The following is a 25362-nucleotide window of genomic DNA, read 5'->3' as shown; positions in this document are numbered from 1 at the left end:
TCAGTCATGACCCCCAAGTCTCTTTTGGTCATGGTGCTAGTGAGTGTAGCACTGCCAAGTCTATATGTATGATGCTATCAGATGCTATGTTGTTCAAGAAAAGATGTGTCAACAGGAGAAAACACAAGATCTGACTGGATAAAATCCTCCTGGGTGCATCTACATGTGCATTAATGTATGTTACTTAATGCTCATTAAATCTAGTACCTCTGGGCACCTATACATGTGACAGACCTCTGCTCCGACGCAGGCTAATTAGCACATATCAGAGCAGGCTTGATTAATTGAGTCTGTTGGAGTGTGCTAATTAGCACTCTCCAGCCACCTCTGCATTATATGTATTCAGCATCCCCACGTTTCAAAATGGCAGCGGGGGCACTTTAAGTATGTCGAACGAGCTTTAGTTAAAGCGCCCTCACCACCATTTTGAAGTGCAGGATGCTGAATACATGTGACATTGGGCGCTTTAATTAAAGCGGCTCTCACATCCACTCTAAAGCACCGCCCCCACCATCCTGGTGCACCTGTATAGATACCATCCATTGTGAAGTACTAAGAAAATGCACATAAGTCTGTCTTAGTGTGCATTAACTAAAGGGTGTGGTTTTTAAGTGACACAATGGGCATTAGCTTATTTTGATATGCTTTAATGCACATTAAAACAAGCTAATACACATTGGAGCACATTTGTAGATACACCCTTTTCTTGACCGCATTGACGCAGAGGAGCAGAAGGATGGCCAAAATGGGAGTCAGATAACAGGGGTGTTCGATACAGAATGCTTTGATGAGAAAGAAGCAGTCCCTGTTCAGCCAGGGTCAGTGTAATGGTGTTTTATGTTTTGTCTGTTTTATGGTATTTGCTCCACTGAAAGGAAAAGATCAAAGATAGGTGTGAATCCCTGAAAAATACAGGTTTATGTAATTGGGTATTTACACATAAGAATAGACAGTTCAGTTGCAAGGGATGATTTGGAACGGAATACTGTCTGTAAGGAGCAATAGCATGAGAGATCAATATAAGGTTGAAGAGGATGTTGATGGGAGCAGGTAAGAATCGCTAAATCCATTAATTATTCTTCATCTAGTAACAAAGGATACAGCCTTTTAGTCACTGACAAGGATAATGAACAGTTATGCTTGGCTGGGCTAGTTGTTTAAAAAAAGTAGAAGTTCAAGTGATCCTCATTGTGCTTCTTTCTGCCACAGGAAAGGGAAGGAGAAAATAGGGCAAGATAATGAATATTAATGGATAGCTCAGGGAGTGGTTCTATTGTGAATGCTTTAAGATCTTTGACCACTGGTAGGTATTTATGGATAGGAGACTTCTCTAGGTATGGGCTCCACTTGAGTGAGGAAATAGCTTTCTGGGATCAAGTTTGGCCCAAATGGTAAGAGCTCTAAATTAAGAATGGGGAAGAGGAGGGGGGAGGTGGATGGGAGAAAAGAATGGAAGGAATCCACAAAATCTCCATATTTGGAATAAACATAACTGCAGGGTAACCAGGATGGCCCAAGAAGAAAGGGTACCAAGAAACAGGAAGGTTAAAGGAAGGCATCAACATAGTTGGAAGTAGAAATAAGATGGTCATATACATTCTAATTGGAAACTTGGCTACAGTTATATGAAAATAAATATTTTGCACCATCTGTTTTATTTCCCAGTCTCCTTCTATTGAACTGGAATTCCTTATTTGTGATACAAAACTGGACATTATGTGTGACAAGGTGTCTTGTGTCAGGCACGTTGCATTCTACTCCACTCCCATGGTTAGTAGTCCTCAGTAACATAGCTTCCCCTCATCTCTGCTAGCCAGACTCCATGATAACCCTGCGCTGCCAGTGCATTGGGACATATTCTACCCACCAGTAGCTCAACTCCCCTCAAGACATCCAATATTTATCAGTGTCCCTGCACTGAAAAATGGCAGGAGTAGCACTTTAATTTAAGCTCATTGAACAAACTTTAGTTAAAGCGCCCCTACTCCCCCCCCGCCTACCTCCCCGTGCCTTGCCATTTTTCAGTGCAGGGACGCTGGAGTCTGCTGGAGCATGGTAATTGCCATGCTCCAGCAGACTCAATTCATTGTGTCTGCTCTAACGTGCTGTAATTACAGCATGTTAGAGCAGCCTCCCTCCATGCGTATAGGCGCTCATTGTGCCCGGTCTCTGAGAAAATGGGAATATTGTTCAGAAAGACCACCGTAGACTGATCCAAGATGTCCTGGAGGATGTCACTGATGAAATGCTGGGAAGTGGGAGAAGCAATGAAGAATCCAAAGGGAGAACAAGTTATTCAAAATGGCCATACCAGGTGTGGGAAGTAGTCTTCCATTAATCTTCCTCATGGATATGAACCAAGATGTATGCTCCCCTCAGATCCAACTTGGTGAAGATGTGCAGGTACCCCAAACTTTCAAACTTCAGATGAGTGAGCTTCTTTTGGCCTTGAGAATCTACATATAGGTGTAGTAAATGATATTTCTTTTTCACAGAGAATATGGGGGCACCAGTGGAAAAGTAGATGGTTGAATAAATCCCTTCATAGATTTCATAGACATCAGGGCTGGAAGGGACATTGAAAGATCATTGAGTCCAGCCCCCCCGCCCCAGGGGCAGGAAGGCAGCTGGGCTCATAGGATCCCAGCAAGATAAGCATCCAACTTGCTCTTGAAGGTGTTCAGTGTAGGTGCTTGAACCACCTCCAATGGCAGGCTGTTCCAGACCTTGGGGGCTCGGACAGTAAAGAAATTCTTCCTTATGTCCAGCCTGAAACGGCCTTGCAGTAGTTTATAACCGTTCGACCTTGTCATCCCTTGGGGCGCTCTGGTGAACAGATGTTCCCCCAGATCCTGGTGGTCACCCCTGATAAACTTATAGGTGGCCATCAGATCACCCCTGAGCCTGCGCTTTCCCAGGCTAAAGAGCCCCATGGCTCTCAGCCTGTCGTCGTAAGGTCTGTTTTCCTGACCTCTGATCGTGCGCATGGCTCTTCTCTGGACTCTCTGAAGTTTCTCCACATCCTTTTTGAATTGTGGAGCCCAAAACTGGATGCCTCTGAGCACCCACACACTGCCACTGAGAGAGAGTATTGGGATTATGGTCTGACCCAGTAAATTACATTTCTTATATGCTCATGTTTCCTGTCATTGCAGTAGTGGGGCGCTGATACTGAGGCACTTACGCAAGAAAGAGTGCAGTTAGCTTTACTTATTACTTCTTCCCATTGGCAACTCATGTTCATTTTGGAGTCAACTATGACTCCGAGATCCCTTTCCGCAGTTGTGCTACTTAGGATGGTACCTCCCAGGCTATAGGTGTGTTGATGCCCAGTCTTCATAATCATGGTCTCTTCCCAGTGCCTGGCAGCAATAGAGACCTGGATGTGAGTGAACTAATTGAAGTTGAATCCAAAAATAACAGTGCTGATGGAGGTGGGCAGACTGCTTGACCTGGAGAGGATTAGGACACCTATAATTGATGGGGTTCAGCCTTCCCTGTCACAGTTTCACAGCTTTGAGTACTCCAGTTTCCTCTGTTGCACCTGGATCTCTGAGAGTGGCATTGGCCAGGAGTGCCTTTCACCAACTCCATCTGGTGAGAACGCTGCAGTTTTTCATAGATGTTAGGGTCAGAAGGGGCCTCAGCAGGTCATCATTTCGTTCAGGCTTGGATCTTGCCAAGATCACCTATGCTTTTGTAACCTTGAGGTTAGACTACTGCACAGTACTGTATATGGGACTGGCCTTGATGACCACCTGGAAGCCACATCTGGTAAAGAATGCAGTTACTCGCCTTCTGATGGCAGTGGGTCTCCAGGAGCACATAACTCTAGTTCTTTAAAGTCTGCACTGGCTCCCAGTCGCTTTCTGGGTGTAATTCAAGGTACTCATTTTGATCTATAATGCACTAACTTGTCTGGCCCTGAATACCTAAGAAACTAGCACTCTGTCGCAGTCCCTGAGGGCAGCTGAGAGCAGTCTCCTAATAGTACTGTCAGTGCACCACATTCACTTGGTGAAAACACATGCAAGTTCATTCTTAGTAGTTGCTCCTAAGCTTTGGGACTCCCTTCCCTTTGAGGCCCACCAGAGCCTGAGCCTGGACGTGTCCCAGAACAGTTGTAATAATTTTGTGTTTTTTCCTGGTCTGTGTTCATGTTTTTATTCCACTTGCTTATTCTGTCTCTTACCGTGAGCCATCCTGAACCTTGTTGGGAAAGGTGGCATGTAAATCAAATACATAAGCAAACATCGTCATCCAAGGAAGGTGCATAAACTCTGAAGAAGCAAATGGGCAGTAGCTTGACCCTAAAAAAGGTTTTGTTTGTCTCCCCAGTGAAGATTATTTTAGTTTAAACTCTGAAGTATAATCTTCATCTGCCTTCTGAGGCTCCTTGTTTGTACTGACTGTTATAACTCTGTAGAGTCTTGGTACCTGTATAAAATGCCCAGTCCATCACTGAGTCTTACACAATTTCCTGCAAAGACAACCTGTGGCAATGAGTTCCACAGTCTAACTGGGTGTAACAGGAAAAGGTATTTCTTTTCACTGTAACTATTTTAGTTCATATCTAACAGTTTCACAACTCTCCCCTTGAAGATCTCAAACTGATTTTTCCAGGCTAGCCATCATTGTATATACTTTTGTGTCTCTTACTGTCTCCTATTTAAGAAAAACAGTCTCAGTTTCTTCAATCTCTATTAACTGGAGAGTTTTCCTGGGCTCCAAATCATTTTTGTTGTCTTTCCCTGCACTCCCTCTAATTGTGCAGTATCCTTTTTAAGCGGGGGTGACCAGCCCCGCACACAGTGCCTACATAATGGCATTAGAATCTTTCTGTAACATTTTTTATCCCAGTAGTTCTCAACCATGGGCCAGATCTAGCCTGTGGAGCGGAGTCATCTGGTCCATGGGGCTCTTCACAGGTCCAGGGATTTGGCAGTGAGGGAGTGGTGGCAAGCAATTCTGCCAACACTCCTTGCCACCAAATTTCCAAGTCCCGTGGCCTGCAGGGCCGAATACACATGCTGGATTAAACACACACAGCAGCTCCTCTCTGGATCAGGCTCATAGGCTGACCCCATGCAACTCATCTGGCCTACAGCCCAGAAAGATTGGGCGCTGCTGCTCTGTCCCACTCCTTATGCATCCTAATGTCCTTGTCCTTTTTTTCCATCACAGCGGCATACTGAACTGTGATACTTATTAGCTCAGGTCCACCTGCAGCACAGTTTAAACTCACTGGAGTTTAACTACAGTTACTTTAAAAACCTGGGAGAGGTAGAAAAAATCCTTTCCAAAGTACATTAATTTATTGACATTGAACTTCATCTTTCGTTACATTACGCATTCACCTAGCTTGGGTACAGTTCTCTGAAGTCTCCTGAGGTCCTTTTTGGTTGTTACTAATCTAAATGATTTTTGCATCATTTGTAAATTTTGCCCTCTCACTGGTATCATTCTCATTGACATCCTGCCCCGCTTTTAGTTTCTCATTCCCTGGAGTTTCAGACCAGCAGAGACTTCCTATGCATGAAGAAGGGTGACTGCGCCCGAAAGCTTGAGAAGAACTTTTTTCCAACTACTCAGTTGGTCAATAAAAGATATCCCATCTACCCAAAGAACCTTGCCTGCCTATGTCCTTAGACCAACATGGCTACAACCAAAAACCCAGCCCTCTCACTGGTAACCCTCCTTTCCTACATCATTAATACATGTAGAAAATACTCAAGGACCTATTATGGGTCCTTGAAGCACTTGCTGTTAATCATTTGTCACAATGAAGCTAGTGATGAATTCCTGCTCTTGTCTCCAAACCATGACATCACTTTGCCCCTTACCCCACGACCACCAAGTAACAAGAGCTAAGTGAGTTGCTACGAATCAGTGGTGCTGCATGACTGCAGACTACTGCAGGCTCCAGCAGACTGTGTGACAATAGCTGGGCAAACAGGAACAAAAGCACCACACACCTCATTTTCTCAACCCCAAATGAGACAGGCTCTTACTGATTGAAACAGTGAGCTGCTGACAGCAGCCAGCGCTCTCCAACGATGGTGGCTCCACAGAAATGTCTCGACCCTTCCTTCAGGCTGACTTGCCAGGGGATCTCTCCTCTGGAAGCATTGAATCCTCCCACAATCTTATTTGGTTTAGAGAGACCAGGTCGTCCACCACATTCTGAACAGGAAGAAAAGCACAATTTGTCAAGATGCGTCTGGCTCTGGGGTCAGCAAGCAGCTAGTTTAGGGCCCTGCTCACCAGTGAGACCCAGCAAAGCAGTGTTGGTCAGATAAAGGCCAGTTCAGGGGCATTTATCTAAGCTTCTGCCTGCAAATTTCCTCATCCTGTCAACAGGCTTCCTCCCCTATCCCCATCATCTCTGCCTGTGCTTAGTAGATCCTGCAAGTCATTTTTTTGCTACTGCTGCATGCTGGGATATGTCACAGAGGAAGAAGATCCTGCAGTTCCAGTGGTCCCTCATCTTGATTATTTTGTATTGGGAGTTATTTCATTAACCACCCTCACCTGGAGAAACACTCAGAGTCTGCCTTCCTTATCAGAGGCAGCTACAAGGCTTCTGGGAGTTAGATGCCACATGAGCTGAAAAACCATCTCAAAGATCTGTCTTCTCTTGCCCAGGTAGAAGTCGCTGGGATTCTGTAGACCTACTAAATCCCTCCCATGTGCAGCAGTTGGCTTTGAATCATCAGATCTTCCAGTGATAAAGACAGACAGGTACACGTAGAAGAGCCACAGTGATGCACAGTGCCCCTCCCAATGTTACTGCACGCATGGAGCAGGCAGACTGTTTCTCAAGTGCTAAGGACTGCCAGTGGTGCCGGCAAGATTTTAATACATTTGTGGCTTCCAGTGTGGTTTCTAAAGTCAAGCAGTGACCAAATACAGACACAAATGACCCTGCACGTGCAACTGGCTGGCCAAAGCCCCAGGATGCTATGGACTGCTTTGTGCATGCAGCTCGTTAACTGCAGAAGTCAGGGTTTCCGCCAAACTCAGACTGCATTGTATAGCCGAGGGTCAGATGAGCTAGCCTGATACTTTCTATTGCACCAAATAGAAAAGGGCTATTTCAGTTCATTGAGGAACAAATCCCTAAAAATCATGCCTGTCTTGACCATTGAAACTAGTCAGAGAGATCGACCATTGCAGGAGCACAATACCTTGAGGCCTAGCAGTGGTAGCTGGCTTGCTAGTGCCTGGGGTTGAGGAGATAGTGGAGAAAGCTCTAGGAGTGCTGGTGATGCTGTTGCTGATCCCTTCAGTGGTGGCAGAACTACTGTTCGTGCTAGAAGATGATTCTGGGAGGGTGAGTGCTGTGAAGGCAGGGGAGGCAGAGACAGCATCGAGGATCCAGTCTCTGAGCTTGGTCACCCGGGCATAAACTCCTGGTCGCCTGGCTTCAGCACAACCGATTCCCCAGCTCACAATGCCTGCCAGGAAAAACTTGCCAGATGGTTCTTCACAAACCAGGGGGCCACCAGAGTCACCCTGCAAGAAAGAGTCCAGACTAAGGCACCCGCAGCACTTCCATGAGTCAGGGTGTGACAGAAGCCCCATGTCTGAACTCAGCAAAGCAGCCATCATTTCCCCCCTCTTACTAGATTTTAATCTCTGTCCTAAACTGCTGTGCAGTGTTGCTGAATGCTGTTTTAGAGCTGATGTGTCCTGTCTCAGAGATGGCTGAAACATTTCAGTTGTGGGCAGAGGATCACCTAATATGTTGTCAGGGTTCTGTCTGGATGTGTAAGTAGAGGCACTTGCTTGAGGAGTAGCCAAACTACCACGTTATCAAACAGGAGCTATCAAATCTAAGACCTTGCTGCACACGAAGGGTGAAGTTACCGTTGCAGTGATCTGGGACAATGAGCCCCCACTCCCAACAACTTTGTGATCAACTAAATTGACCCTCTACTCATAGATTCACTTAGATCTTCAGCACCCGGCATGGTGCTCACTTGACTGATAATTGGTGTTAATTTTTTTGTTGCACTGCACATCCAAGCACTCAGGATTTCAAAGTGCTTGACAGAATGGACACCTCTTTTTGTTTTCTCTAGCCGCCAGGGCTGGACTCTGTGGTTTGTTAGTGGGATATTATTGTAGGAGGACCTATGCAGCAGTTGTCATGAAGCTGGCCCTGCTTAACCGAAGGGGATTCCTGAATAACTGGGTGCATCTACAAGAGATCCTGTGTCACCGTGGCAATGCACTATGGCAACGTAGTGTTGGCAGGTACAAACCATGATGCCACAGCTACGTCACTGTAGCGACATGCTCCCTCATTATAATTTGTCCTTACAGTGATGTAGCGGCTAAAAACAACCATGCGCTGCCGGTACAGCATAATGATGGCTGTTACTGTACCATCATTTAGTAGGAAGTACTAAATGATGGTGCAGTAACAACGGTGTCATAGGGGCACATGTAGATGTACCCACAGAAGGGTATTTTTTTCTTTTACAGTTTTCCATGCTTTAAGTCTGCTGGTTTCCTAGCTGGTTCTCTCTCTCTTTTCTTTTCAGCTTGGTATATGATAATATTTCCTCCCTTCCAAAGGTTCTACCAGTGTTAGCAATGAGAACTTCCTGGCTTTTTCTTTTTCAAGTACAAACAGCGCCTTAGATGCCAGCACCGCTTCAGGGAACGGAAGAGCAAAACACAGTGTCAGATGCTGCAGGACGCAGCATCTTTGTTTTGCTTTCCAGTGCTTCAGCAGCCAGTGGAATTGTTTTTTTATAAACATGAATATTTACAAGTAGCTGGATTTTGCCAGTCTGGGCATTTGTATATTCAGGGTGGGTAGAAGCCAAAGAGCCTGGAAGCTTTTCTTTATATTAGGTATATAGAATAAATCAGTGGTGGCCAACCTGTGGAATACAATCCACAAGTGGCACAGGCATCCGGTGGATTCAGTATGCAGCAGATCGGGGAGGGGCAGAGATCAGACCGGCATTTGGGAAGGGAAGGGGATTGGAGTGGCAGTCAGGAAGGAGGCGGGGATCGGAGCAGCACTCAAGGAGGGGATGGGACTTGGGTCAGTGCTGGCTCAAGGGTTTGTCCCTGCTGGGGGTAGTTGCCACCAAATTCAGCATTGTCATGTCCCAGTGGCAATGGGATTCAGCAGCACTGAGTGATGGGAGTGGTTGATTATTAGAGTGGCATTATCTCATACTTTGGACTTAACTTTTGATATTCTTGTCAAAAAGGTTGACCCCCACTGGAACGGGTAATGTCATCCTCAAATAGCATTGCCTGGTGAAAGCCTCTAGACCATTCACAAACTTGACAACTTGCCCCTCTGCCACCAAGGTAGGTCTACAGCAGTACCTTAATGCTACACGTGGGCAAACTGAAGCGCAAAAAAAAAAAGTGAATAGACTTTATCTAGGAAACAGAGTTAATTAGTTGAAGACCCAGGAATATAATTCAGGAGTCCTGGTTCCTAGTGCTGTTCTCGAACCACTAGATGACAAACCCTTTCCTTCCACTTCTTTGTTTTTTACAGATGTAAGCTCTCACCAGTCATCCATCCTGTGTGGCTGTGGAGGGAGCTGACAGCTTTGTGGACCTCACGCTAGTAAGAGGTGATGTGTCCACGGTGTCATGGCAACTTGAGTCTTTAGCTGCCCAGGCACAGTACTGTGTCTGTTTTAGCAGCAAGTGGATTTATTTTTTTTATAAACATGAATATGCAACTGATACTAGGAGAGGTCTTCTCTTACCTGGCACGAATCGATTTTCCCCTCCAAGTAGCCAGCGCACACCATCCTGTCAGTGAGGGCATAGCTATACAGGCTAGAGCACAACACCTGGTCCAGCAGCTCCACTGTCGCCTTCTGCAAGGTCTCTGGCTTTACCACTAGCAGAGAGAGACAAGGAAATAAACTGTTCCTATTCTTCAGCCCAAAGGCTCATGCACTACTTGGCTGCTCTTGGCAGGTCAGCTCAACTTCAACACTTGACCCACAGTTCAGTATATCACGCACCTTCCCCCCAGCCTCCTCCCAAACCCTCTAGTTGCTCTTTTGTGGTTGCTCCCCTCCACAACTTCCGTGGGTGTGTTACCCTCCTTTCCTTCTCCATGTTTCCCAACTTCCTGTCTTCTCACAGTTCTCAAGTACCCTCCCACTTCATCCATTAGCCTTTCTGAGGTGCCCCATGCTGCACCGTGCACACCGTCCCGAGAGAGCATTGCTTACAAAAGTCTTCCTTAAGGTAGCCCCAGCCAGAGATGAGACACTTCTTGCCAGCAGGGAAGTGGTGCCCAGCTCCTGGTAGGCACACGGGCTGGATGTACTTGTTAAAGGCCATAGGACTTGCAAGCTCCAGCACAGCCACATCAAAATCAGCAGTATCCGCATTATAAGAAGGGTGTGTAATTATCTGTGCAATGCCAGCTTTCACAGTGCTGGGGTCGAGGCCGCTGAGAGAGGTGGTTCCTGCATAGGCAGCCCAGACTTTTGGGTCCTGAAACCTGAAATGCATACAGCAGGGTTGTGCATGAACTCTCCCCCCATGTTGCCCCTTGATGGCCTGCTCATGTCAAAAGGAAGACATTTAAACAGCAGTAGCTGTTGTGCCTTGAACTGGAACTGGCACGTGAGCCTTGAAACCCCTCAGATCACTGCAATGCCAGCATGGGCCAGAGGATACATATGGGCTTGGGGTATGGATCCAGCTTGCTAGTGGGCTAGCCTGGAATGGCAGTAAACGGGTGATCAACTGAGATGGGCCCACAGTCTGTTTTAGCTTGGTGAGAGGCTGGATATTGAGATACAACACCAGTTTTTCTGCTAGTTGAAAGTGGGGTCAAATTAACTTGCTAGTGGTGGGGGCTTACTCATTAAAGCAGTGAGCAGCAGACACCAGCCACTTCTCAGTGAGGATGGCTGCACCACAGAAATGCTCGTTGTTTTCCCTCAGGCTGACTTGCCACGGAAACTCCCCTCTGGAGGCTTTGGAGCCTCCCACAATCCTGTTGGCTGTCTGCATGGCGGGTCGACTCCCACAGTCTGAAATGTAGAAAAGCCCATGTGAGCCCTGGAGACTACTTCCAGTGGGGCCAGAACAGGTCAAGCACGTCAAACATATCCCAAGTGGAGTTCACTGGGGCAGGGGAAAGGTCTGCTTTGCTTGGTGATGCTTGTGACTGCCGCAGAGAGTGAAGCCATTGCTGACACTGTGTTGGAAGGTGCAGGCTTCAGACTACAGTCAGAGGTATTCATGGAAAGGGGCGGCTGGCTAAAGAAGCATCCACAGAGTGGGTTGCTGTGATTAGCCTTGCAGCTTGGGATTCGTGAGTAGAGGCTTTCTCACTAGGAGCCATTCTACAAGTTATTCTTGTCCAGGCAGGGCATAGAAAGATGTCATTGAATCTGCACCCTGTAAAAGCTAAACATCATGGCAGCTGCTCCAAGTAACCAGCCGGGGGATGCAAGTAACCAGCCGGAAAATGAGCTCCACTCAATCTGACTAATGGGTGTGTCTCAGTGAGCATGTCTACATGAGACATTTACTGTGAGGTAACCTAATAACACTGCACAGTAGCATGCCAGTAAAAACCTGTGCAAATAAGCTACTGCACAGTGTTATGAGACTATTGCACAGTAACTGCCACAGGAGAAAGCCCCCCATGTGCTGGTGCTACTGGGCAGTAAGTGTAGTTATTGTGCATTCAGTTAGTACTTCATTAAGGAAGTACTAAACTAAATGCTCTGTAATTACAGTGCATTAATGAGCACATAGATGCACCCAGTATGTTTCTAACACTAACTCCAGTGAGTTCACTTGCTGTGATTTGCTGCCTAGCTTCAGATGCCATGTGTGTTGGGTAAAGTCATGGTTATAGTGAATTTTGGCTCTAGGGACAGAGATGGAGTTGCACTTCTTTTTCAACCCATAGAGCAGAACCAATCTGATCCAGCTTTCCCTTCACTTTGCCTTCTCCTGGGCCTCAGCCTTGCTAGACAGGTTCATTTGGGTTGAGAGAAGTGTTCACTCTTGGACGTTCCTTTTGACACTGTCAGCATAGGTCCACCGTGCCAGTGTGATGGGTGGCTTCTGTGTTCGGGACAAGAGGACTTGAGACATCTATATTGTCAATGAAAGGCGGTATCAGGGCATGGCTCTGCCTGATGCTGCACATGTCCCACTAAGCCTCTGCTTTAGTGTGTGGGGGCAACAGGAATGCTCACTGCTTTAATGGGGTATGGGCTATATGAACTATTCATCCTTCAGCTTCTTCAAAGTAATTTCTTATAAAGAGTTGCCTCTACTGAACAGGACCTGCATCTTCCAGAGACACTGTCTAAGCTGGATATACTGGACACCCTGATTTTCTGTGGATTCCTGACTTGGTCCTCACATACCCACACAAATGACTGCAGTTACCATGGGCCCAGAAGACCAACCATTGCCTGATTTATACAGTAGGAGGACCTACCACAGTCTGCCTCATCAGAGGCATCCAAGCAGTCAGCGTGGCCGTCACACTCTGGGTTCTCTTTCCATACACACTGGCTGTTCTTACAAGCAAATATATTTCCAGGGCAACTTCCTAGAGGAACAGGAAAGAGATGGTTAACTTTACCTGTAAACATTCAGTAGCCTTCAAGAGCCTTCTAGCCAAGGTGTGCATGTATATGTGGAGGGCTAGAGGGGATACAAAACAGCCAGAGACTATCTTCGCACAGAAATCAATGCCACTGTTAGGAACTGCTGAGGAAGACATGAAGTGGATGCTTAGGGAACTTCATGATTAGGGCTTCAAGGAGTAAGGAGAGACCATATCACTGAGCGCATCTACATGTGCTATTAATTTGCATTAGGCTTACTGCGCAGTAAAATACTGCACAGTAAGCCTTTCCCAGAAGCATGTCTACACATGCACCCTGTTGGGAGCAGATCTGCTTCCAATTGGAGCAGCCTGATACAGGACTGGTTCCCTCCCTGCTCTGCCTCCCTGCAGCAGCCAGGGGAGCTCCAGGCTCCTCTGGGTGCTGGCCTGGGGTCTGGCAAGGTACATGGGGTTAGTTCTAATGTACGTGAGGCCAGGAGAACTTTCCCAGCTGCAGTAGCAGCTGTCTCCTGGTCCCATGCACATTGGGAGGGGACCTGATATGCACGAGGCCAGCAGACAGCTGCCCCTGCAGTGGGCTGAGCTCTCCTGGCCTCATGCCTATTGGGACACACAGCTGCCAGCAAGCCCCCTGCCAGGTGGGGCTTCCCTGCCCAGCAAGGAGTTCACAGGGAGCTGCCTTAGGTGTGGGGCAGGTGCTGGTGAGCTTCCTGCCAGGCAGGCAGGTATGGAACTGGCCAGCAGCTGCCCTGCTTGGGTTTCCAGCCTCTGCCCACCCCCCAGAGCAGCTCTGCACAGAGCTGGCAGCGCTGGAGGGTAGTGGGGCTGGGAACGCAGTCCTTTCCCACTTCCCGGAACTGCCAGCTCTGTTCTGTACAGAGCTGCTCTGGGCGTGCAGCTGGGAGTGCCCAGCTCTGCAATGGGAGCTGGGGCAGGGGCCAGAGATCTCAGTCTGGGTTCTGATTGGCTCCTGGGGGGAGCCAGGAGCTGAGCAGTGCCAGGACTAGGGACAGAGAGATCCCTGTCCTCTGTCGCTCCCTGCTGCCTAGGTTAACCAGGAGCAAATTTGCTTCCTGTCAGCATCTATAAAGGTACTAGCTAAGTGCACTGTAGATTAATTTACTGTGCCAGCAGCTGCTACTCACAGGTACCTGGTGATGCCTTACTGTGCCGTAGATTGTTGTACTGCTCAATAAAGTGTCTTGTGTAGATGCACCCACTGTGTACAATGACTTCTCGACTGCCCTGAGGAAGGGCACTCTGCCAAAAGGTCATATAAGATTTCCCCCAACTATGCAGCTGGTCCAACAAAAGGTACCATAAAAAAAATCCCTTTTCTCCTTGCATATTTTGTGGTCCATCACAGGTACAACACTCCAATCCAGCTACTATTCTTCATTGTCATTGATGATAATTGCACAAATTGACCTTCCTCTTTACCTTCTCCTATGGTCCCTGTTAGAACTGCAGGTGCTGTACCAGGGACAGGTCTTTTCTAGACTCTTGGAAAGATCAGAACCCAGACCTTGATCAGGGTGAAGGATTGCAGTCATCTCAGTCTCTGTCACAGGCCCTGGGCCTGAATTCCCTCAGCATTAAAAGAACCTCAGGGCCTGGCAGAAAGAGGCAACATCATTGTGCACAGGGACATAAGCTAAGAAGGGGCAAACTCTATGGCAAATGCTGTATGAATTTGTAGACTGGCTTTGGGGCTTCTAACATACCTGATTTCAATTCAATTCCATATGGTGATGCCTCGCTTGGTCCTGTAACAAAATTGAGAGAAGAGAAATGGAGAGATGTGGTCTGTGGCATCACAGACTTAGCCTTCTCCTGCAGACTGGCTGGGCTCTGGCTGGGCCTTGACTCTGACCAAGGGCTTGTTTGCTGCAAAGTAAAAGCTCTGCTGTTGGGGAAAGTCTGCTAAGGCTCTGCGTATCTACTGCTCCTCTGCTTAAGCAGCTCCCATACGAGTCCTATTTTTCCTTCCTAACACAGGGAATAAGGAAAGCCTGGGCTTGGCAGGGTTCTTGTCATGTTTATCCTGTGGGTACCCCTGTGTAATATGCAGTTCTTGCCATGGCTTTGTGACTGACATAAGGGAAGGAGGAGCAGACTGATCAAGCTGGAGAAGATGACCAGTAACCTTTGTCTTATATCAGCCCTTGTTCTAGTTAATGTTTTCTTTGGCAACATTGCCACACTCAGGAAGTCAGCTTGCTTTTGTGTCTCTCGGTGGGGAAAGGAGTTACTTACTTGTGAGAAAGGCTGAGGATATAGTCCCATAGGTATCCAGAGGGATACCCTGTTTGTTCAGTGCTTCTGTCAGCCCACGTGTGAGTGCCTCTTCCTCCAAGCTGGAACTCAAAGGTTGGGAAGCTTGGTGGATGAAGCGGAGACGGAAATGGACAATCACACTGGAGTTTCCATTCCTGCTGGAAGAATCAGTCACTGTGTATGTGCCTCTGGGCATGGTATAAGGAGCAGCTGAGAGCACAGACCTTGCCCCTTGTGCCATAGCATCAGAGCTTCCACAGCAATTCTTGTCTGGCGGGCTCAGAACAAGTTGGGGTCTTGCTTTATAAATATTTTTTATTCAATTTTTTTGACCAACGTATTTATCAAAAGATGTTGAAAATGTGATCAATATGATTATCCATATTTTTCTTTGACCATAGATTTAGTTTTCATTACGCAACCCCCCCCCCACCAGCTATTTTGATCACACTTTCTATAAGTTTCAGTTAAAAAAAATCTGAAGACTTTAAATACATTTAAATTGCCAGTTTTGATAAAAGGTCAGTTTTTGACATACTCCTTCCCAATATCTTGATCAGTTGTTCACCCAGACCAGGCTCACCTGGCCGCAGTACCCCAATGCTGGCTGTAATGGGAGACAGAGCATTACACCCTCACCTGTACTGAAGGATACTGCAGCTAGCACAGCTCCCCTCCAGCTGTGAACTCCGGAAACTGGTTAGAAACTGCAAGGCAAAGAACAGGGATCACAGTGTTACAAAAAACCCCAATAAAACATACATAGAGAAGGGAAAACCTTAGGAGATGGAGTTTTTGAAAACATCTTATTGTGTCTGTGAAGATGAGTAGAGTTCTTGAGCCCTCTTGCCTCCATGGTAATTTAATCCTCTTTCCTTTTAGGTCTAGCTGGCTTATTCACAACATCCCAGCATACTGCATTTCCCATATTAAGACAAACTACTGGGCTCTAAAAGTCTTGATCAGGCATCCTTGGCCATCTCTCCTTTGCCATCACCATTCTGTGGGCCAGCTCAGACAAATGCTGGCAGCCAGGGGCTCCCCGTGGTCCCAATGCCCACCCTGCCTCCAATTCTACGTTTGCCTGTAATTATCCTCAGTACTTTGTGACAGGGTCACTGCATTCAATGGGCTGAGGAATTCTAAGTGGGACTTTTGTAGCTCTACATTTTTTCCTTAATTTACAGCGGGAGACAGAGCTAAATGATGAGAGATTCCTCACCTTCCCCTTCTAGGGCTGTGTGCGCGCCCACAGCATCCCTGCTCTCTGTGGCACTGTGACTGGTGCCATGGCACTGCACTGTAGATGGCAAGCTGAAACATGCATGTCAGGCTGAATGTTTTGCCCCTTTGGTGGTTCTGGCGACACTGGGCAGGTTCCAACTCACCAGCCTTTCCAGAGTGGGGGTCAGCGTTCGGTAGTAGTCCGAGGTCTCCCTTTGTAAGCTGTTGTCATACACAATTCCTCTTAGCTCCACAGTGTGCTCAAAGCTGAGCTCTCGTGTAGGATGACAGGCTGTATAGAAAGGGCAAGGTTTCCGCAGGGGAGACATGCAAAGGGTACTTGAAAGTTGATAAAATTTAGGACTCTGGTCTGCTTCTAGCTCTTGTAGAAGGCCTGTTTTTAGAACAAGACCCTCCTTCACAAATCCTCACGTTGCCCTTCTCATTTTCTGCTCTTCTACAGCACTTATCTCTGCAGATCTTCTGTTGATATCTCAGAAGGTCTATGCATGTAGGAAGAGCAAAGGTCAGGGTTGGGATGCCCCATGTGGACACGAGGAGAAGTTTGCTCTAAAGTTTTAGTTAATTTGAATGTCAACAATAATGGATTCGTTTCAATGTTGGGAATGGGATAGGGTGTATCCAAGAGGTTAAAGGCATCAAAGAGGCCAAAAGCCTAAATACTTCTCTGCAAAAGGGGTGTGAGTGCAGCTGAATTCACAAAAAAAGGATTAACGAATATGGTAAATGTTTTCCATTATTGATCTAGCTTCTATCACACACAAGGATCTCTGCTGATCAGACTGAATGTAACAACTGTTATACCAGCAGCAACATGTTTATAATAGAAGTGTATAAAAAAGAGATCAAGGAGTAGCCTAGAAGCAGTTTTTATTTTCACTCCCAAGACCTGCTTTTCTTTTCCCATTGAGGAAGGAAATAATCAATGGAGTCTGGAACATTGCAACTCTCTTGCTTTTACAGTTCTGCTATTCAAACTTTCTTTTAATTATCAAATTGGTTCCATATTAATGAGCCATTCATGCAGCTACAGATTGGGAATGTGCTCCCTGCACAGGGTAGATACAGATTTGTTGGGACACTGAGACCACCTAAGAATAGGAGTGTGCTGCAGCAAGTTCTCCCAGATCTCCCGACTGGGAATAGCATCTAGAAGATGGGAATAGCATCTAGAAGGTTAAAGGGGTGGGCAGATGAGAATAGGATAGGTTTCAACACTGACAAGTGCAAGGTACTGCACCTGGGGGGAAGAACCAGCACCATACCTACAGGCTGGGGAACTCCCTTCTTGTCAGCACTGAGGCAGAAAAGGATCTTGGAGTCGCTATTGATTCCAAGATGAACATGGGCCGGCAGTGTGGGGACGCGGTCAGGAAGGCTAACTGCACCTTGTCATGCATGCATGACAAGCAGGTCCAAGGAGGTGATCCTCCCCCTCTATGCGGCACTGGTCAAGCCGTAGCTGGAGTACTCCGTCCAGTTCTGGGCGCCGCGCTTCAGGAGGGATGTGGACAACATGGAGAGGGTCCAGAGGAGGGCCACTTGCACGGTCAGGAGGCAGCAAGGCAGGCCCTATGAGGAGAGGCTACAGGACCTGAACCTGTTCAGCCTCCACAAGAGAAGGCTGAGAGGGGATCTGGTGGCCATCTATAAACTTGCCAAGGGGGACCAGCAGGCATTGGGAGAGTCCCTGTTCCTCCGAGCACTACTGGGAGTAAGAAGGAACAACAGCCATAAGTTGACTGAGAATAGATTTAGGCTAGATATCAGGAGGCGCTACTTCACAGTCAGGGCGGCTAGGAACTGGAACCAACTTCCAAGGGTAGTAGTGCTGGCTCCTACCCTGGGGATCTTCAGAAGGAAGCCAGATAATCACCTAGTCGGGGTCGTTTTACCCCTGCATCCTTTCCTGCCCATGGCAGGGGTTTGGACTTGGTGATCTGCTCAGGTCCCTTCCGACCCTGCCAACTATGAAACTATGAAGAAAGGGTGTAAAAAGTATCTAGAGAAGGAACAACAAAAATATGTAGTGATAGTGCTTGAGAGAGGCCCAAACAATAGGAAAAGGAATAGGGAGGAAGGGGTGCTGGGACTGAGTCAAGGTTAGGGCTGTGTAAGACACTGGCATTGCAGTGGAGTGGACTGAAATGGTATGCGAAGAGAGAGGTGGCACATCCCCTCACAGGGTGCTGGGGCAAGGAGGTCATCAGATTTTGTCTTAGAAGATTTCCTCCATTTCCTTGAGCTTTCTTTTACCTGTCCTTTACCTTGGCCTTATACGGTGGTAACGATTTTTGGCCAAAGAGGACTGGCTGGGAACTCATTGGTGCCTCACTGGTTGCTCATAGGGGAGGGGTGAGCAAAATAAGGCCTATAAACTGAATCTGGCCTGCCAAAGGTTACTATTCCACCCACAGCAGGCCCCTTGGCCCAGCTTAGCCCAGGTGCAGGTGGCAGCCCAAGCTGTGGCACGTGTAGCCAGTCCCACCGCCCTGGGTCAGAGCAAGGCAGGGAAGGTGCTGCAGCTGGACTCGGTTTCCTGGTAGCGCCTGTGATGGTGGCCTGGGACTCCTGCAGGCAGGATGTGCTTGGCTGGGCAGATGGGATGGGGCTGTGGGTGGGTGGATGGGGAGCAGCATCTGGGAATGGGATAGGGTGTATCCAGGAGCAGGGCTGGGATCACAGGGTGGTGACAGCTCAGGGCCAAGGCCTGAGCCTGGGGCAAAGTTGTGATCCACTCTCCACATGTCCCTGCCCACGGAACTGGTGCGCGTCACAGGGATGTGCGGAGAGTGGATCATGGCTCTGCCCTGGGTTCTGGCCCCATGCTGCCAGACCCGGCAATCCTGGCCCCACCCCCCATCACTCTTCTGCATGCTGCTCCCTGCCCACCCACAACCCCATCCCATCTGCCTAGTTGAGCACTGGGAGGCCCCATCCCATTTGCCCTCTAAGGAGACCCTGCTCACCTGCTCTATGCAGTGCCCCTAGTGGTGAGTGTAGGGCAAATGGGCCCGGGGTCAGATAGGATCAATTCCCCCATCCCTCCTCCGTGGCACTGGGCCATGTCAGCAAGACACCCCCCCCCCCGGCCTGCAACAGCTCACTGAAACTCCTTAAGTGGCCCTACGGCACAAATAATTGTCTACCCATGTCATAGGGACTGTTGAGAAACAGGAAGATCCCTCCCCTTCCCCATCCTGATCTGAGGGGTTCAGTGAAGGGCTGGATAAGCATCCAACTTCTGGCTGAATAGCTGGACTGAAATCAGACCTTAAGTCATTGCAATCTGCCTGCTATTTGTGACGTATGCACAGTTTTCCCAGTCTGTTATGCAGACAGTTTTTCCTTATAAACAGAAAGAATGTGACCAGTTGCAAACTTACCCAATAAGATCATGAAGGATAGGCCAGCAATGCCACCCACAAATACGATAGCAACGGTTACCTTACAGCATATGCTGAAAGCTGCCCATTTCACCCTCTCTGTGCTTGGCACTGGCTTTAGAGCTACATCCATTTGTTCCATGCTGTCAAAGCAACTCTACAGGTGACCTAGATAGTTAAAAACAAGGGGAGAAGAAGGGCACGCATGGTTGGAATAAAATGCAAGAAATGTTCATAGCTCCAACTCAGCTGTTTTCAACCAGGAGTAGCAGCACCAGCAAGAGGACTGAAGTCTATTTTGCTATTAAGAGGTCTCTGACAGCTGCTGCTTTTTCAAAGCTAGCACGACCAGGCACTGGAAAGATGCTGCTTCACACATGTAGTTCTCCTGTTCTTTCACTGAGGGGCTAATAAACCTCCAGTAGCACCCTACTGAACCTTGCAGAATTGCAGGGCTTTCCCATACATTTAAATAGGCAGCATTTATTAGTATCCAGAATTGGTTTGTATTATACCCAGAAGGTATGTAGCTCTCCCTTTTCTAAATGGAGGAATTATATAACCTGTTCTATCCTTCACCAGGCCACATTTCTACTTGCTATTGACAGCATAAAATGTAGGCACTTAACAGGACCTGAGTGGGGAGAAATCCATCTGGAAAACTAAGACAGCAAGATTAATTTCCCTTTAAACCTTCTAATAGCCACCAGCTAGAGCTCTTGTCCAGGTTGTGGGAGACTTGGCTTCTAGGCTCCTTTAGCCTCAGATGGTTTGAACCCACATCTCTTGTATCACAGAAAAGTGCCCTAACCACGAAGCTATGAGAAGCATTCTCCTTTAAGCCAAAGGGGAATATTCACAGGGTTAGATGGAGACCAAGCAAAAGAGAAGCTATCAGGAAGCTGGCCAAGGAACCAAGTCCGTGGTCCTGGTCTCTGCTTCTAAACCTGTTTATACATGTCCCATCCAGCTGTAATTTTTTAAAAAAGGTATCATCCTAAGACATACTTGCATCTTGCATAATTTCTGGACCATCACAGCTCTTATAATTGTAAGTAATGGCATCATTCTGGATTACACGTTAGTAGTCGAGAAGAAGTGGAGTTGCATCAGCACAAATGAAGGGGGATTCTGGTCATCAGTGTACAGGGTGCTATGAGAACAAATTAATCAGCATTTAGTATGCCTGGTCTATCCTTCTGTGTATGGTGGATGCATGGTAAATGGTAGTACAAAAGTGTGATTTGTGGGGAGACTGACAGTGGAGAGAGTAGACTGGAGTGGATGTGTTTAATGACAGACAATGGGAGAGTGCTCAAGCATATATGTGTGTGGGCTTTCTTTTCTTGAAAGGAAGGTCAGAGATTCACTACTGACAAGCCATGAGGTTTTTATTTTCTCTCCTTCAAACACAGGTGTACACTCTTTCCTGTTAAGGACATGATGGTTTCCAGCAGGAATTTCTTAAATGATCTCCCTCTATCATAAAGTGACAAGCTCTGTGGATGTGGGGAAAGCAGTTGATGTGATATACCTTTACATTAGCAAGGCTTTTGACACTGTGCTGTGACATTCTCATTAACAAGCCAAGGAAATAAAGGGTAGATGAAAGTACTATACAGTGGCTGCACAACTTGTTGGATCATCATACTCAAAAGAGTAGTGATCAATGGCTCAATGTCTAGCTGGGGTCTGGTATCCAGTGGGATTTCCCAGTGGTTTGTCCAGGTTCCAGTATTATTTAACATCATTAACGATTTGGATGATGAGAGTGAGTGCACACTTTGCAAATTTTACAGATGACACTGTTGAGGGGAGGGCCTTCTACCCTGATCCCTTTGGTGCTGGGTGTGTCGTCATATTCCTTTTCATAGGGCTGTCTATACATGCAATCAATGCACCTGAATTTTCTGTTCACCCCTGCATGCATTTGAATGTGTGCCCATCAGGAGCAAATGTGATCCTGACAGAAGCAGTTCAGTCCAGGGCTGCTTGTGCTCTGCTCTGCCTCCCCACAACACTTTTATGGCCCACTACTGTTTAGGCTGACCAGAAGCAATCTGCTACTTGTCAGCATCTACATGTGAGTTTAAGCACATTAAAGCACTGACTTCTAGTACCTGTGTCTACAAGTACTAGAAACAGCATGTTAGACTAATCTACTGAACGGTAATTGCTGCATATGTGTAGATGGTGATGCTTTACTGTGTGTTAGATTAGTCTAATGTGTAGTAAAGTGTCTTGTGTAGCTATACCCTATATAAGCTGTTTCTAAAAGTAATTCAGTCAAAATCACATGAATCACAATAACTACTATGTAAAAAGGCAGATCTGTGAAGGACAGTTTCAGGTAAGCTGAGATGCACAGGCCAGTGACCATAGCACACCAATGCTGATAAAAGGACCCCCCACCACGTAGCACATAGGGGCCTGTACACATCATAAGGTGTAATCCTGATTACATTAAATAGGTTTATAAAATTTAAACTTGTTTATTTTGGAGCATCCCATCAGTGTTTGCAGGTTTTTTAAATGAATTAAGCCCAGTCCCCAGGCAGCACCGCAGGACAGTGGGACGGTCCCATGCTGCCGCCCTCCCCCCCACCCCCCATGTCCTACCATGCAGCTATGGGAGCAGGGATCCAGCACATGGCACAAGCAAAAAAAGTGGCAGCAATTTGAAAGCAGCAGCAATTTGAAGAGGTGAACTACAAAAGTGTTGCAGTCCACCTGGTGGACAAAGAGGTTTATTACATGTCTTTCAGTGTTGTGTTTGCACACATCAAATCCATGGACACAATGCTTTAATTTCTAGTAAGCCAAACTAAACTACATCTGAGGAGTTGTAGTTTTATGCACCAGAAAGACTTTTAAACCATCCAGCAATCCCATTCATGCAAACAGTCATGCCGTTGCAGCGCAAGGGCAAAAAAACATGGTACTACGTACAAACCCCCATGCGGATAATTATCACATATGACTCAGGGTTTCACCGATCCCTCATGACTTGGTCACAAGAAAGTTAGATAGATGGACAGGGATATAGAAAAGTTTTGAATTGGGAAGTGTATAAAATGCCAAGATTCAGAAGTATGTATGTGGAATCTGGACTTTGCCTCACCTGTGATGACAGATGCTGTGGGACTTGAGATCACACCACCAGAAAGTGCATATAGCTGTATATTCTGCACTGTGGGCATGTCTACATGTGATGCTACATCGCCATAGAGACGTGCTACATTGACGTAGCTCCTCACTATGGTGATGTAGCATTGGCTGGCTCAAACTATGATACCGATGCTATGTCACCGTAGGGATGAGCTACCTTGCTATAGTGAATCACTATGCCAATGCAGCTGTTAAAAATAACTGTGGTGCTGAGATGGTGCAGTAACGGTTGTTACTGAACACAGATTTGGTACACAACAACAGTGATGGTTGTTACTGAACCATCATTTAGCATTTTCTAAAGGAAGTACTAAATGATAGCTCAGTAACAACTACACTGTGGGGGGCACATGTACATGCACCCTGTATGTAGTTGCTATTGGTTCCTATGTAGTTGCTGTCTTCTTGCTAATATCCAAATAAATCCATGTATAGTTTGGAGAAATTTGCTTTGGTTCATCTTGTAGTAGTAGGCATCTCTCTGTGACAAGAGACAATAGAATTATGTTGAGTGAGATATCAGTTCGCTGAATGTAATCCTTGCTTGAAAGATAACGTGAAGCTGGAGCAACTTTTCCAGGGTGCAGAAGCCTGGGGAGTGTATATGGAGACACTGAGCTGCCCACACATGTGTTGCCTCTCTCAGCATTGCTAGTTTAATCCAAAAGGAAAGGCAGGTGCAAGTATGCTTGGAATCAGCTTGGTTGCAGGAGATGCTGGACCAAAGGAGATCATCCATTTGTCCACCTATCGGGGCTCCACTATTAGCCAGGGTTAAAGAGCCCAGTCTACCCTATCTAAGGTTACCATATTTAAAAAAAGAGGACACCTGTTTGTGTGTGGGGGGGAAGGGGTATATGATTGTGGGGCGGGGCAGTGATATGCCTGCTGCCCCCCCAGCCCTGCTGGTGTCCCTTATTCCTGACCCACAGCCCCTGCCCCACTAGTCCTGCCAGTGCCCCTCACTCCTGACCTGCAGCCCCTGCCCCCCTCCCAGCCCTGCTCGTGCCCCATACTTCTGACACACACACACACACACACACACACACACACCTTCCAGCACCTGCCAGGGCCTACACGCAGAACACGTGCTCTCCTAACAGCCAATATGCTTCCTCAGCCCCAAGCAAAAGGAAAGGCAAAGGAAAAACCTGGACATTTGCTTGCATTTTAAAAAACCCACCCAGATGGAGGACAAGGGGCCAAAAATGAGGACATGTCCCGGAAAACCTGGATGCATGGTAACCCTAACCCTATCATGGAGTAGACTTCAGTTCCCAGTTCCAGGGTATATGTGATGCCCCACTGAGTGTACCAACCCCACTGGGAAACCGAGTGTCTGCAAGAGCGGGGCTTAGGCTTTTCTCAGCTGGCAGTATTTGGATGCTGTCTAGAAAACATATGGCAGCCTATGCTGGGAGGCTCTGAGTCCACTTTTTGTAGACCCAAAGTATTTAGATAGGTCTCTAGGCTGAAGGGTACTTTCCTGAACCAAACTTCTGAAGCTTTTGAAAAGACCATCTCATGTTTCCTTCTGCAGCCTTGCAAATTCTCTCTTACGGTTACATTTTTGTTTCAGTCAGGTCATTCTCTGAGCTCTTTTCTTATATTAGTTCTGCTCTAAAAACCACTTTGCAGAAGTGGCATTGTGGGCTCTCACACTCGGTGCTCTGCTTCCCAGTGATGCCAGTGTGAATCCGCTCTGGTCACAGGCAGATGCTATTGTTTGTAATTATCACTGCAATCGGCAGGGCTCCAAGGCTAGCTGTACTCTTTCTGACTCACACATCACCCATAATAAAGATTCTTCAGTCAGACAACATTGCTGACAGTTCATTGATTCATCTCACTTTCTAAGCAGAGATGACTCTTCAGAACTAAAGAATAAGTGCAACTCATAAGCCTGTTCAGTAGGAAGGGGCCAGTCTCATGCAGCTATTTTTAGAGTAGCATAGGCTTATTTTAAAACTCCTGCTTTCCTGGTCTGAGATGGAACAAATTATCAAGAATCAGTAGCAGACCTAGGCATGGGCCAAAGGGGCAAAGACTCTCCAACTCTGGCTGTGCCACACATGCGCAGTGAGCTCTGGGCTCACTGCTTGGTCATCATGGACTCCTGCTGGGGCTCCAAATGAGCGGTGAACTCTGAGCTCACCAGCTGATTGGGGCAGGGGCTGGTGGGAGACCCTGCTTTTGGGAGGCTCCAGAGCCCAGAGTGTGAGCACTGTTGTTCACCCTCCTTTGTCTCCCTCCCTGCTGAGTTAGCAGCAGAGGGAAGGAGACAAATGGTGGTTCCCTCCTGTGCTCTGGAGCTGTGTAAAAGCAGTGCAAGGGGGAGGTGCAACCATGTTGCTGAGCCCGCCCCCCCGAACTATCCTTGATGAGCATGTTGGTTCAGGTTGGTAATCCTGACAGGGTGGCTGAAGACAGGCTTTTGGGAATTATTCTTTGTGAAACTGTTATTCTGATATAGACCTTGCACAGTGGCCCTGAAAGGAGGAGTTTTTGAATTATTACGGTGTCAATCTACTTCAAGCTACTTTGACTAGAAGACAACCGTTTTTACGCAACTCCAAGACAAATATTTTTTCCCCGTTTGACACAGGGAAAAGAAGTCCCTCGTTTTAGATTTGAGTAGGAGCTGGGGCGGGAGGAGGCAGCTGCTGTTTCCCCCCGCCATGC

General features: G+C 47.2%; 1 protein-coding gene across 1 annotated transcript in view; it reads right to left on the bottom strand.

The window, feature by feature from the left end:
* TMPRSS9 (transmembrane serine protease 9) overlaps positions 1 to 25362 on the bottom strand; it is a 94872-nt gene that overhangs the window by 11541 nt on the left and 57969 nt on the right. The window contains exons 5-15 of the mRNA XM_090027210.1: positions 19513 to 19680; positions 16270 to 16397; positions 15521 to 15588; positions 14861 to 15039; positions 14329 to 14370; positions 12470 to 12583; positions 10868 to 11039; positions 10227 to 10501; positions 9750 to 9886; positions 7188 to 7515; positions 6012 to 6183 (exon numbers count right to left, since the gene is read on the bottom strand). Of these exons, the coding sequence (XP_089883336.1) occupies positions 6012 to 6183; positions 7188 to 7515; positions 9750 to 9886; positions 10227 to 10501; positions 10868 to 11039; positions 12470 to 12583; positions 14329 to 14370; positions 14861 to 15039; positions 15521 to 15588; positions 16270 to 16397; positions 19513 to 19654 (1757 nt within the window). The 5' untranslated portion in view covers positions 19655 to 19680. The remainder of the gene's footprint in view (positions 1 to 6011; positions 6184 to 7187; positions 7516 to 9749; positions 9887 to 10226; positions 10502 to 10867; positions 11040 to 12469; positions 12584 to 14328; positions 14371 to 14860; positions 15040 to 15520; positions 15589 to 16269; positions 16398 to 19512; positions 19681 to 25362) is intronic.

Source organism: Crocodylus siamensis, chromosome 14, assembly GCF_052110815.1.
Source record: "Crocodylus siamensis isolate JL-2025a chromosome 14, ASM5211081v1, whole genome shotgun sequence".
Taxonomy (NCBI): domain Eukaryota; kingdom Metazoa; phylum Chordata; order Crocodylia; family Crocodylidae; genus Crocodylus; species Crocodylus siamensis.
The sequence above is the reverse complement of the archived record's forward strand: the minus strand, read 5'-3'. Positions and strand labels throughout refer to the sequence as shown.